A 13,073-nucleotide genomic window follows, 5' to 3' on the forward strand; every position below is an offset into this window, starting at 1 on the left:
CCATCAATAGGTAAAAGAATGAAGAAATTGTGGAGTTTTATTTGTTTTAATCTATTTTCTTGAAGTATAGTTGATTTACAATGTTGCCTTAATTTCTTTGTACATATAAACACATTCTTTTTCAAATTCTTTTCCATTATGGTTTATCCAAGGATTTTTTTTTTTTTTTTTTTTTTTTGTCTCTTTAGGGCCACCCTTGTGGCATATGGAGGTTCCCAGGCTAGGGGCTGAATCAGAGCTGTGGCCACTGGCCATAGCCACTGTCACAGCAACGTCAGATCCAGGCCGTGTCTGTGATCTAAGCCACAGCTCATGGCAATGCCGGATCCTTAACCCACTGAGCAAGGCCAAGGATTGAACCTACGTCCTGAAGGATGCTAGTCAGATTCGTTTCCACTGAGCCACGATGGGAACTCCCTATCACAAAATATTAAATATAGTTCCCTGTGCTATCCAGCAGGACAAGAAATTGGAACATCTCCATACAATGGAATATTACTCAGCAACAAAAGAATAAAATATTCATCCTCACAATCACGGAGCTGAATCTCAAAACAGTCACTCCTTTGTATGTCTGCTTCCATTTACGGAAAATTCTGGGAAATACAAATTTTTAGCAGTAGAATGTAGATCAATGGTTGTCTGGGGACAGGGATGAGTGGGAGGAGATATGACAAAGGGGCACAGGAAGCTGTGGGGGGGTGACAGGCGTGTTTGTTTCCTTAATTGTGGTGAGGTGGGTGTACACATACATCCAAACATCTAACTGCACATTTGAAGTATGCACAAGTGTGTACCAAAGCGGTTTTTTTTTTTTTTAAAAATCCCTAAATCTTAAAATAAAAATAAATTAAAATATACTTTACAGTCAAATAAGTTTGGAAGAGGCACTATACTATAACCATCTCTTACAACTCAGCAGCTAAGAAACAGATGCTAGAATAGCCTAACATTAAAAAATAATTGACCTTTGGGGGATTTTTTTTGTCTTTTTAGGGCCACACCCGCGGCATATGGAGGTTCCCAAGCTAGGGGTCCTATTGGAGCTGTAGCCGCTGGCCAACGCCAGAAGCACAGCAACATGGGATCCAAGCCTCCTCTGCAACCTATACCACAGCTCACGGCAATGCCGGATCCCTAACCCACTGATTGAGGTCAGGGATAGAACCCACAACCTCATGGTTCCTAGTCAGATTCGTTAACCACTGAAACACAATGGGAACTCCCAAAAAACTGTTTGAGCTTTGTTAAACTCACATGCCCCAATTTCTTTCTCTCTCTCATTCTTTTTTTTTTTTTTTTTGTCCTTTTAGAGCCACACCCACAGCATATGGAAGTTCCCAGGCTAGGGGTCAGATTGGAGCTACAGCTGTCAGCCTACACCACAGCCACAGCAACTTGGGATCCAAGCTGAGTCTGCGATCTACACCACATCTCAAGGCAGTGCCAGATCCTTAACCCACTGAGTAAGGCCAGGGATCGAACCCAAGTCCTCATGGATACTACTCGGGTTTGTTTCTGCTGCACCTCAATGGGAACTCCTTTTTTTTTTCTCTCTCTCTTTTTATGGCCACACCTGTGGCACATGGAAGTTCCCAGGCCAGGGGTTATGTCAAATCAGAGCCACAGCAACACTGGATCAAAGCCTCATCTGCAACCTAGGTCACAGCTTCTGGCAACACTGTATCCTTAACCCATTGAAGGAGGCCAGGGATGTAACCCACATCCTCATGGATGCTAGTCAGGTTCTTCAGGGCCACAAGAGGAACTCCCCCAATTTCAATTTTATGCAGAACCCCCGTCTCTTCCCTGCCTTCAACAATTCCCTGCCCTTATACCTCCCCTGAGGGTCAGTCATTCTATTCGCTCCTGCTCGGGTCTCCTTGGACATTACCTGGCAGCTCTTGGGGGCCTGGCCCTCCACTGTCCCTGGGTTCTGCTGGCTCCCCTGCTGGTCCTCAGACTCCTTCCCCGAACCCTGCTGCTGAAGCCCTTCTTGTGCCACAGGGACTGTGGAAGGTGGCACCCCCAGCTCACTTCCTGGCACGGCCTGATCCTGGCCAGCTTGCAGCTCCCAGGGCCCTTCCTGGGGGGCCCCAGATGACTGCTTCATCCTGGGAAGAACAAAGGGACATCTCAGCTCCCAGACTGGGGCATAGTTTTATATTCTTACACATTTTGTAGTTCCCAGAGCACCCGCGTAGGGGCTAGGCAGCCCAAAGATGCATACTCAATGCCTAAAAGAAACAACACAGACTAACGTGAATTCCTCCAATCACAGACTTTGAAGTCAATGCTTAAGAGAGTTAGGATGCAATATTTTTATGATTACTTATTGCTTTTTAGAAAAAAAGGAAAAAGAAGGAGAACTGGCATTCAGAGAGGTTGGGAGACTTGAGCCTCAGGTCATTACACTAAAGTTGATGGCTCTGGATTTGAACCTGTGTCTCTCTGATCTCATTTTAATATTCTGGAGTATTTCCTCCAGCCTTCTTCCTAAGGAGATACATCCATATTTTTCATGGGGATGAATTTAAATACCATCTTCAAATAACTGCATAATTTTACATAGTTATTTCACAAATACAATTTTGTTTTCTTTCTTTGGGAGGGGGCTGTACCTGTGATGTATGGAAGTTCCCAGGCTAGGGGTCTAATCGGAGCTACAGCTACCAGCCTACACCACAGCTACAGCAACCCAAGATCTGAGCCACTCTGTGACCTACACCACAGCTCACGGGAACACCGGATCCTTAACCAACGGAGTGAGGCCAGTGATCGAACCTGCATCCTCATGGATACTAGTTGGATTCGTTTCTGCTCTGTCACCATGGGAACTCTGCAGTCTTTTTCCAATGAACATTATAATCTAAGTTTCTCTTATGCCAGAAGTCTTTCATAAGCATGCTTGCTATTTTTAATTTTTTTTTCATGGCTGCATCCAATGCATACGGAAGTTCCTGGCCAGGGATTGAATCCAAGCCACAGCTACAACCTTCACCACAGCTGTGCAAACTCTGGATCCACTGTGCAGGCCTGGGGATTGAACCCACACTTCCATAGTGAACTGAGCTGGTGAAATTGGATTAACCCACTGCGCCACGGCAAGAACTCCCAACATGCTCTTTAATCAGAGTATAAAATTCCTGTTTTATAGATAATCATAATTTACTTAACCATGTCTCTGTTGTTGACATTTAGTGCATGCTGGTGTTACCAATTTTTTGGTACTTAAAATAATGTGACCATGGAAACCTTTGTGTATAAAGCTTTGCCTGAATCTCTGTTATTTCCTGAGGGCATATTTCTAGAAATAGATGAGAGTAAAGATAACCATCAAGTGATTTTGGGAGTTCCCTGGTGGCCTAGTGGTTAGGATTCAGGGCTTGCACCACTGCTGACTGGGCTTGATCCCTGATCTGGGAACTGAGATCCCATATCAAGCATCTGTATACTGTGGCCAAAAGGGAAAAAAATGACAGTTTAAAGGCAGTTTAGGGGAGTTCCCATCGTGGCGCAGTGGTTAACGAACCCGACTAGGAACCATGAGGTTGCGGGTTCGGTCCCTGCCCATGCTCAGTGGGTTAACGATCTGGCGTTGCCGTGAGCTGTGGTGTAGGTCACAGACGCGGCTCGGATCCCGCGTTGCTGTGGCTCTGGTGTAGGCTGGCAGCTACAGCTCCGATTCGACCCCTAGCCTGGGAACCTCCATATGCCGAGGGAGCAGCCCAAGAAGTAGCAAAAAGACCAAAAAAAAAATAATAATAAAAAAATAAAGACAGTTTAAACAAATTGCCAAGTTGTGTCAGCAGACGTTTTGAAACAGTTTATATTTCCAGAGTTCTGGCCGTGGCTCAGTGGTAACAAACCCAAGTATCCATGAGGACATGGTTTGACCCCTGGTCTCGCTCAGTGGGTGAAAGATCCAGTATTGCTGTGAGCTGTGGTATAGGTCCCAGATGTGGCTCAGATCTGGTGTTGCTGTGGCTGTGGTGTAGGCTGGCAGCTGTACCTCCGATTCAACCCCTAGCCTGGGAACCTCCATATACCATAGATGTGGCCCTAAGAATACAAAAAAAAAAAAAAAAAAAAAAAAAAAGACAGAAAGAAGGAAGGAAGAAGAAAGAAAGAGGAGTTCCCGTTGTGACTCAGTGGAAATGACTCCAACTAAGAACCACGAAGTTGCCAGTTCGATCCTTGGCCTCCCTCAGTGGGTTAAAAATCTGGCGTTGCTGTGAGCTGTGGTGTAGGTTGCTGACGTGGCTCGGACCTGGTTTTGCTGTGGCTGTGGCGGAGGCTGGCAGCTGCAGCTCCGATTAGACCCCTAGCCTGGGAACCTCCATGTGCCGCAGATGCGGCCCTAAAAAGACAAAAAGATAAAGAAAGCAAGGAAGGAAGGGAGGGAGGGAGGGAGGGAGAAGTGGCTTATATTTCCCCCAGCACGGTATGCAGTACTTGTCTCAAGGATGCTCCAACCTGGATTTGATTGATTCCCCTAACTTTTCATGTAGAAGAGACTATTTAGAGGTTTTTGGTTATAATAAACTTCAAATGATTAGCCGGCCAGCCTCTCAAGTCTTTCACTTTGCCTCTCTCTGGGTCTCTCTATTTTCTCTCTCATTTTGGCTACGCCTGCAGCATGTGGAAGTTCCTGGGCCAGGGACTGAACCTACAACACAGCAGCAACCCAAGCCACAGCAGTGACAACACCAGATCCTTAACCTGCTGTGCCACAAGGGAATTTCTCATTTTCTCTTTTTAAAAAGAATACATTCTCACTGCAGACAAGTTAATAAATATATACATTACTTGGAAAATAATAATAATAATAATAATAATACCACATAAATGTATGTTTCCGTGCGTCTCGGCTTCTCTTTTGTTCATTCTAGGAATTCAGTGAATATGTATTTATTGATCAACTACTGTGTGCTCGGCAGAGTCCCAGGCATGAGGGGCTTGAGGTTGAACAAAGCACATAAATAACCCTTAAACAAGACCCATAACAGAAGTTTGTGGTCTAGTGGGGGAGCTCGGACAAAAGGCCAACATGAAATAGTATTATTTTGGGTGGGTCATGCTGTGAAAAAGAAGGATGGGGCTGTGATTGGGTGGATCCACCTTATTCTGGGAGTTCTCTCTCCTCTCTCCATGCCAGGTGGGTCACAGGGGGCTCTCTCCTGGGCCTGCTCTCTGGGAAGCCCCCAGCTCACCTTGGTCCTGCTGGCTGCCTCTGCTCCTGGGTGCCGAGCTCCAGGGAGCCCTGCTCTGATGCTTCTCTGCATCTGGGCCCGTTCTCTGGCTCTCCTGGGGCAGATGAGGGCTCTTTCCCACTGCCCATCCCTTCAGCATCTGGAAACACAACCTAGAACAAAGATGCCCATGGCATTAGCTCAGGGGCTGGCCTGTTCCGGAGGGGATCGCCCACTCCCTGGGCATCACCCTGGCCACAGGGATGGAGGGATCCTGTGCCTAATTGGGAAAGGCATTGGAGACAGAAGGCGGAGATGACAGGCAGGGGAGAGAGGCTGTTGGTGGGCACCAATGGCTCTACCACGAACCTACAGTGCAGTATATGTAGTACACAAGGTTGGGGAATCCCACTGAGGACGACTTGGCAGAGACACCCTGGGGAACTTCTAGACAAGGTCTGAGAGAGACGTGCACAATTTCTGCTACCTCAGAGCTCAGGCTCTACAGCTGGGTTTTGAGGCTGACCACTTCCTAGTTGGGTGACGCTGGTCAGTGACTTAGAAGCAGCTCCAAGCTTTCTGAGTCCGCAAACTCCAGGCAACCTGGCTCCATCGATTGATGATAATTGTTATAACACAAGATTCTGCTGCAAGCCAGTGCTAAGGGCATCTACCCCAGGTCAGGGCCAGTGTCCAGAAAGTGCCAAGTTAAAATGAAGTTAAAATGCAGGAATTCTCAGAGCCTCAAATATCCTAACGTGCATTTTTTTTTTTTTTTTTGTCTTTTTGCTATTTCTTGGGCCGCTCCCATGGCATATGGAGGTTCCCAGGCTAGGGGTCTAATCGGAGCTGTAGCCACCGGCCTACGCCAGAGTCACAGCAACGCGGGATCCGAGCTGTGTCTGCAACCTACACCACAGCTCACGGCAACGCCGGATCCTTAACCCACTGAGCACGGGCAGGGACCGAACCCGCAACCTCATGGTTCCCAGTCGGATTCGTTAACCACTGCACCACGATGGGAACTCCCTAACGTGCATTTTAAAGAGAACCCCAAAATATCACGGTTGTTGCTGCTATAGATGAAAACTCTGTTCTTCTTGGGGCTCAGGAATAGGAGTGGGGAACGACGGTCCTGGGTACCCTAAAGTCTCCAAAGGCAATAGTTTGCCAAATCACCTCCACCCTGCCCTGGACACATCCCTTTCTGAAGCCTTTCCTTTCCCCCTCTCCAGGCCAGGGATTGAACCCATGCCACAGCAGCAGCCTGAGGCACAGCAGTAACAAGTCAAGATCCTTAACCTACTGATCCACCAGGGAATTCCTCCAAAGCCTTTCCTAGTGTCTCTTTTTTTCTTTTGTCTTGTTAGGGCCGCACCTGCAGCATACAGAGGTTCCCAGGCTAGGGGTTGAATCAGAGCTGTAGCTGCCGGCCTACACCACAGCCACAGCCACAGCCACAACGCCAGATCTGAGCTGTGTCTTCGACCTACACCACAGATCACAACAATGTCAGATCCTCAACCCACTGAACGAGGCCAGGGATCGAACCCGCAACCTCATGGTTCCTAGTTGGATTCGTTTCCACTGTGCCATGATGGGAACTCCATGTGAACAGTAGTCTAACTGCCTTGTCCTTGAGGTCACTGGGTTCAGCCCTGTTTTATTTATTTATTTTTTAATTTGAATATAATTTATGTGTGCCTTTTTTAAAATGATTTTTATTTTTTCCATTATAGTTGGTTTACAGTGTTCTGTCAATTTCTACTGTACATCAAAATGACCCAGTCACCCATGTATATACATTTTTTTCTCACATTATCCTCTATCGAGTTCCACCATAAGAGACTAGACAGCCCTGTTTTAATGATATAGAAACTGAGGCTCAGAGAAGCCCAGTGTGTTTTCCAATGCCACACAGCAAATCTGCACAGGAACTGGCTTGAAACCGAGGCCTAAGTGATTCCCAAGACTGCTTATCTCACCATCTTATCTTGCCTTCAAAGAAGCTCAAGTCATTCACTCGTTTACCCATGATCATTATTATTATTATTTTGTCTTTTTAGGGCCGCACAAGCCCTAAAAAGAGATTCCCAGGCTAGGGGTTGAATCGGAGTTGTAGCGACTGGCCTACACCACAGCCGCAGCAACGCTGGATCCTTAACCCACTGAGCCAGACCAGGGATCGAACTTGTACCCTCATGGATGCTAGTCAGATTTGTTTCCGTTGAGCCAGGATGGGAGCTCCTACCCATGACTATTGCTTAACAAACAGGTGCCTGTGCTTGGCACAACGTCAGGACTTGGGGATACCATGGGCGCCCTGATGGCTCTCACAGTTTACCAGGGACAAGGGGAGGTGCCCCTAACAGCTGCTGACAGGAATCCCCCTCTCTCTTCTCCTTTCCTCCCAACATTGCCTGCCCTACAGTCCTACCCTCTGGGCCTGCATCCTCATAATGCAAACCAGACCTCTGTCCCCAGGAGACCTCCCCCCCTCCCACCAGGTGCAGCGCCAGCTTCTCCAAGGCCCTGGTTCTCACTTGGCACGAAGTCAGCACTGTAACCAATCCCCTCTCTTGTCCCTTGGCATTCCTCTCTTCTCCCTGCTTCTCTCCCATTAGAGCTCCCTAAGCACACCCCTTCCCTCTGAGCCTTTCTTTCTGGGGGAAATCTCCCCCCTCCCGGACCCCCTCAAACACGCCCCCCCATTGTCCACTGCCTCCACCTCAGAAAGCGCAGCCTCAGCCTCAGAACTCTCAGGTCCCTGGATTCCACAAGCTGAGGTTTTAAAGGGGCAGAGGCTCCAGAGGGGATTTGGCCCCGCCTCCACCCCCATCTGGAGCTTACAAGCTCCTGAGAATCATCTGGACAAGCAGGGAAGCCTCCAACCCTAGCAGAAGGGCATGGAATCTAGGACAGAATCAAGTGTGTTAAGTGGCAAATATAGTCTATGTCCCCCTTTCAGGGCACTTCCTTGCTCACAGTTTCATTGAGATTTAATTCACTTATCATAAAATGCATCTATTTAAAGTGTACGATTCGTGGTTAATGAATCTGACTAGGAACCATGAGGTTGAGGGTTTGATCCCTGGCCTTGCTCAATGGGTTGAGGATCTGGCATTGCTGTGGCTGTGGCATACGCAGGCCGGCGACTACAGCTCCTACTAGACCCCTAGCTTGGGAACCTCCGTATGCCGCAGGTGCAGCCCTAGAAAAGACAAAAATAATAATAATAATAATTATAAAGTGTATGATTTCGGGAGTTCCCCATGTGGCTCAGCGGTAACAAACCTGACTAGGATCCATGAGGATGCAGGTTCCATCCCTGGCCTCGTTCAGTGGGTTAAGGATGTGGCGTTGCCATGAGCTGGGGTGTAGGTCGCAGATGCTGCTCGGATCCCATGTTGCTGTGGCTGTGGCGTAGGCTGGCAGCTCTGATTTAACACCTAGCCTGGGAATTTCCATATCCGCTGGCCCTAAAAAGTCAAAAATAAAGCATACACTTCAATGGCTTTTAAGTACATTCACAGAACTGTGCAATCCTCACTCCAACTTTGGAACATTTTCGTCACCCCCAAAAGAAACCCCACGTCCTTTAGCCATCTCCTCAGTCCTTCCACTCCCAGTCCTAGGCAACCACTAATCTACTTTCTGTCTCTAGATTTGCCTATTATGGACATTTTATTTACTACATATATATATATTTTGGCTGCACCCACAGCATACGGAAGTTCCTGGGCCAGGGATCGAACCTGAGCCACGCTGTGACCAATGCCATAGCTGTAGCAATGCTGGATCCTTAACCCAGTTTGCCACCAGGGCTGCAACTGGAGCCTCCACAGAGATAAGCCAGATCATTAACCCACTACATCACAGAGGGAATTTCAGGGCATTTCATTTAAACAGAATCATACAATCTGTGGTCCTTGGTGACTGGCTTCTTTCACTTAGCAAATGTTTTCAAGGTTCATCTGTGTTGCAACTTGTACCGGTCCTCATTCCTTGTTTTTTTTGGCTTTTTAGGGCCGCACTTGCGGCATATGGAGGTTCCCAGGGTAGGGGTCTAATTGGAGATGTAGCCGCCGGCCTACGCCACAGCAACACCAGATCTGAGCCGAGTCTGAGACCTACACCACAGCTCACGGCAATGCCAGATCCTTAACCTGCTGAGCACAGCCAGGGGTAGAACCCACAACCTCATGGTTCCTATTCAGATTCATTTCCGCTGCGCCACGACGGGAACTCCAGGTCCTTATTCCTTTTTATGGCCAGTATACTACATTTTGTATGTCCATTTATCAGTTGATAGACATTTGGGTTGTTTCCACATTTGGGTATTATGAATAAGGCTGCCATGAGTTTTTGGGTACAAATTTTTGTGCGAAGATATATTTTCATTTCCTTTGTGTGTATACCTAGGAATGGAATTGCTGGGCCGTGTGGTTCAGCCCCTTGAGTAATTGCCATATTTGCCAAAGTGGCGGAATCATTTTATATTCCCACCAGCAGTGTATGAGGGTTGCAATTTTTCCACATCCTTACCAACATTTATTGTGTCCTTTTTTAAAAATTCTACCATTCTCGTTGGTGTAGGTAGGTGTAAAGTGGTGTCTCGCTGTGGTTTTGATTTGCATTTCCCTGATGGCTAACGATACTGAGCATCTTTTCTTTCTTTCTTTTTTGGTCTTTTTAGGACCCTCGGCAGATGGAAATTCCCAGGCTAGGGGTCGAATCAGAGCTATAGCTGCCAGCCTACACCACAGCCACAGCAATGCCAGCCCTGAGCTGCGTCTGTGACCTACACCACAGCTCACGGCAATACTGGATCCTTAACCCACTGAACGAGGCCAGGGATCAAACTCTCATCCTCATGGATACTAGTGGGGTTCATTACCACTGAGCCACAATGGGAACTCCTGTTGGGCATCTTTTCATGTGCTTATTGGGCTTTTGAGTATCTTTGTAAAAAATGTCTATTCAGACTCATTGTCCATTTATAAATTGGGTTGTATTTTTATTATCGAATGGTAAGAGTTCTTTACAAATTCTATATGCCTATCTATTGTTTATCAGAAACGCAATTTGCAATTTTTTTCTCATATTAGGTCAATTATATCCTCATTTTTTTTGTCCCTTAAAGCACAAAAGTTAGTTTGTTAAAGTCCCTTTAATTGAATTTTTCTCTTTTTTTAGCCGCACCCATGGCATGCAGAAGTTCCCAGTCCAGGGATAGAATCTGCACCACAGCAACAACCTGAGCCGCAGCAGTGACTATGCTGAGTCCTTAACCACTAGGCCACCTGGAACTCTGTATCTAAATTTTGCTTGTGCTTTTGGTGTCATATTTCAGAATGCATTAGACACTTTTTATTATAACATAAATCCAAGGTCATGAAGACCGATGTTTTCTTCTAAGGGTTGTATAGTTTTAGTTCATACATTGAGGTCTATGATCTATTTTTTTTTTTTTTTTTTTTTTTTTTTTTTTTTTGGTCTCTTGTGTTTTCTTGGGCCACTCCTGTGGCATATGGAGGTTCCCAGGCTAGGGGTCTAATCGGAGCTGTAGCCGCGGGCCTACGCCAGAGGTACAGCACTGTGGGATCCAAGCCATGTCTTCAACCCATACGACAAACTCACAACAAGGCCAGATCCTTAACCCACTAAGCAAGGCCAGGGATCGAACCCACAACCTCATGGTTCCTAGGTGGACTCATTAACCACTACGCCACGACGGGAACTCCTATGATCTATTTTGAATTAATTTTTGTATATGGTGTGAGATAGGGGTCTGACATCATTCTTTTGTTTGTGGAACATGGAAATCTCATCCCAGCGCCATTTGTTGAAAAGACTATTCTTTGTCAGTTGAACTGTCTCGGCACATTTATGAGATGTTAACTGGCTATAAATGTGAGGATTTATTTCTAGACTTTCACTTCTGTTCCACTGATCTATGATCTACCCTTATACCACTACTATACTTCATCGATTATTATAGCTTTGTAGTAAGTACTGAAATTGGGAAGTGTGAGTCTGCCAAGTTTATTCTTTTTTAAGATTTTTTTTTTTTTTTTACTGCCTCACCTGCAGCGTATATTTGCCTCCACCACAGCCAGAGCAATGCCAGATCCTTAATCCACTGAGTGAGGCCAGGGGTCAAACCCCCATCCTCATGGATACTAGTTGGGTTCCTAACCTGCTGAGCCACAACAGAAACTCCCAAGATTGTTTTATTTTCAAATGCCCTTTCGTAAGTGGTTTCCCTATCTGAGAAATGAGGGAATTTCTCTTTGAAATGTCTATGATGGCAGGGAAATACAGCACAAAAGGATGATAAGTAACCTAAAATATGTATTTCTGGAAGCCACCAAGGGAAGCTGCTCACATCAAACTCCCACCTTGGCCCTGGACCTACCCGAAAGAAGCTGGATCAATCACAGCGAGACTTTGCACCCATGTCACCTCCTCACAAACGGGATGGGCTCTCTCTGAGCCGATACTCTGCCTGTTGCGTTGAATTGAGTTCGTTTGGTAAATAATGTAGTTAACCTGGGAATAGCCAGGAGGTCCAATTATTTCCGGTGGCAGCAGAAGTTTAGAGATGCATCAGGCATGTCTAACCACGTGGCTGGGGTTTGAGAGTAAGGCAAGGGGCTATCTGACCTCCCGCCGCTAGAGGGCAGTGTAGGTTCCCCAGACTGGTGACTGTTTCAGTGGCTCCACTGCACAACCAGGATAACAATCCTTGCCCCGCCTACCTTACGGGCATTATTTCGTCAAGGTAAGCCTCTTCCAGAGAGCCTTCCCTGACTGCGCCCAGGCTGCGTGGCGTCTCTCTCCTCTTCGCTCCCACACACCCCTGTGGATTTCTTCCATCGTGGCACTTTTCATTCTTCATTACAAATGATTTTTTTTTTCTCTCTCTGGCTCCTCCAGTTTGTTAGTTCCATGAAGGCAGGAGCTGGGTGGACCTCATCTCGGTGGCACTCAGCGCCAAGATGCTCAACGCCCATCTTTGTTAGACTGAACTGAACCGAAAGTGCTCGGAACACTTTATAAGACCTGGCCACCTCCTGGCACGGAGTGAGCCTTCCCTTGGAAGGTTCATGAGAGAAAGGTTCCCTGCCTGGGCAGCCACACGAGGAGGCCCAAAACATCACTGTGGACCATCTTCACGGGGCTTGGCTTCCTGAGAGGAAGTAATGGGACTCCGTCTTGATGGTGGACACGCTCTCAAAGTTTAGCTTTTATTATGTTGACTTTTTAGCCTGTGGAGGTTCCCAGGCTAGGGGTCAAATCGGAGCTGTAGCTGCTGGGCCTACGCCACAGCCACAGCAATGCAGGTTCCAAGCTATGTCTGCGACCTACACCATGACTCACGGCAATGCCAGATCCTTAACCTGCTGAGCAAGGCCAGGGATCAAGCCTGCGTCTTCATGGATGCTAGTCAGATTCGTTACCACTGAGCCGCATCAGGAACTCCCCAAGTTTAGCTCTTTACAAATACCATGTGATATCACTTATATTTGGAACCTAAAATGGGGCACAAATGGGAGTTCCCGAGTGGTGCAGCAGAAACGAGGTTGTGGGTTCAATCCCTGGCCTCGCTCAGTGAGTTAAGAATCTGGCATTGCCGTGAGCTGTGGTCGCAGACACGGCTCGGATCTGGCATGGCTGTGGCTGTGGCCAGCAGCTATAGCTCCGATTGGACTCCTAGCCTGGGAACCTCCATATGCTGCGGATGTGGCCCTAAAAAAAAGGCAAAAAAAAATACATATATATATATGGCACAAATGAATCTACCTATAGAACAGAAAGAGACATGGAGAACACAGTATCCTTGCTTATGGCTGGTGGAAATGTAAAATGCAGCTGGCT

General features: G+C 47.0%; 1 protein-coding gene across 1 annotated transcript in view; it reads right to left on the minus strand.

Moving 5' to 3' along the window:
* The window catches only part of SPATA21 (spermatogenesis associated 21), a 41,448-nt gene that overhangs the window by 26,161 nt on the left and 2,214 nt on the right, over positions 1-13,073 (minus strand). The window contains exons 2-3 of the mRNA XM_021097598.1: positions 5,214-5,365; positions 1,895-2,114 (exon numbers count right to left, since the gene is read on the minus strand). Coding sequence (XP_020953257.1) covers positions 1,895-2,114; positions 5,214-5,365 — 372 coding nt within the window. The remainder of the gene's footprint in view (positions 1-1,894; positions 2,115-5,213; positions 5,366-13,073) is intronic.

The sequence above is a fragment of the Sus scrofa genome, chromosome 6, assembly GCF_000003025.6.
Source record: "Sus scrofa isolate TJ Tabasco breed Duroc chromosome 6, Sscrofa11.1, whole genome shotgun sequence".
NCBI lineage: Eukaryota > Metazoa > Chordata > Mammalia > Artiodactyla > Suidae > Sus > Sus scrofa.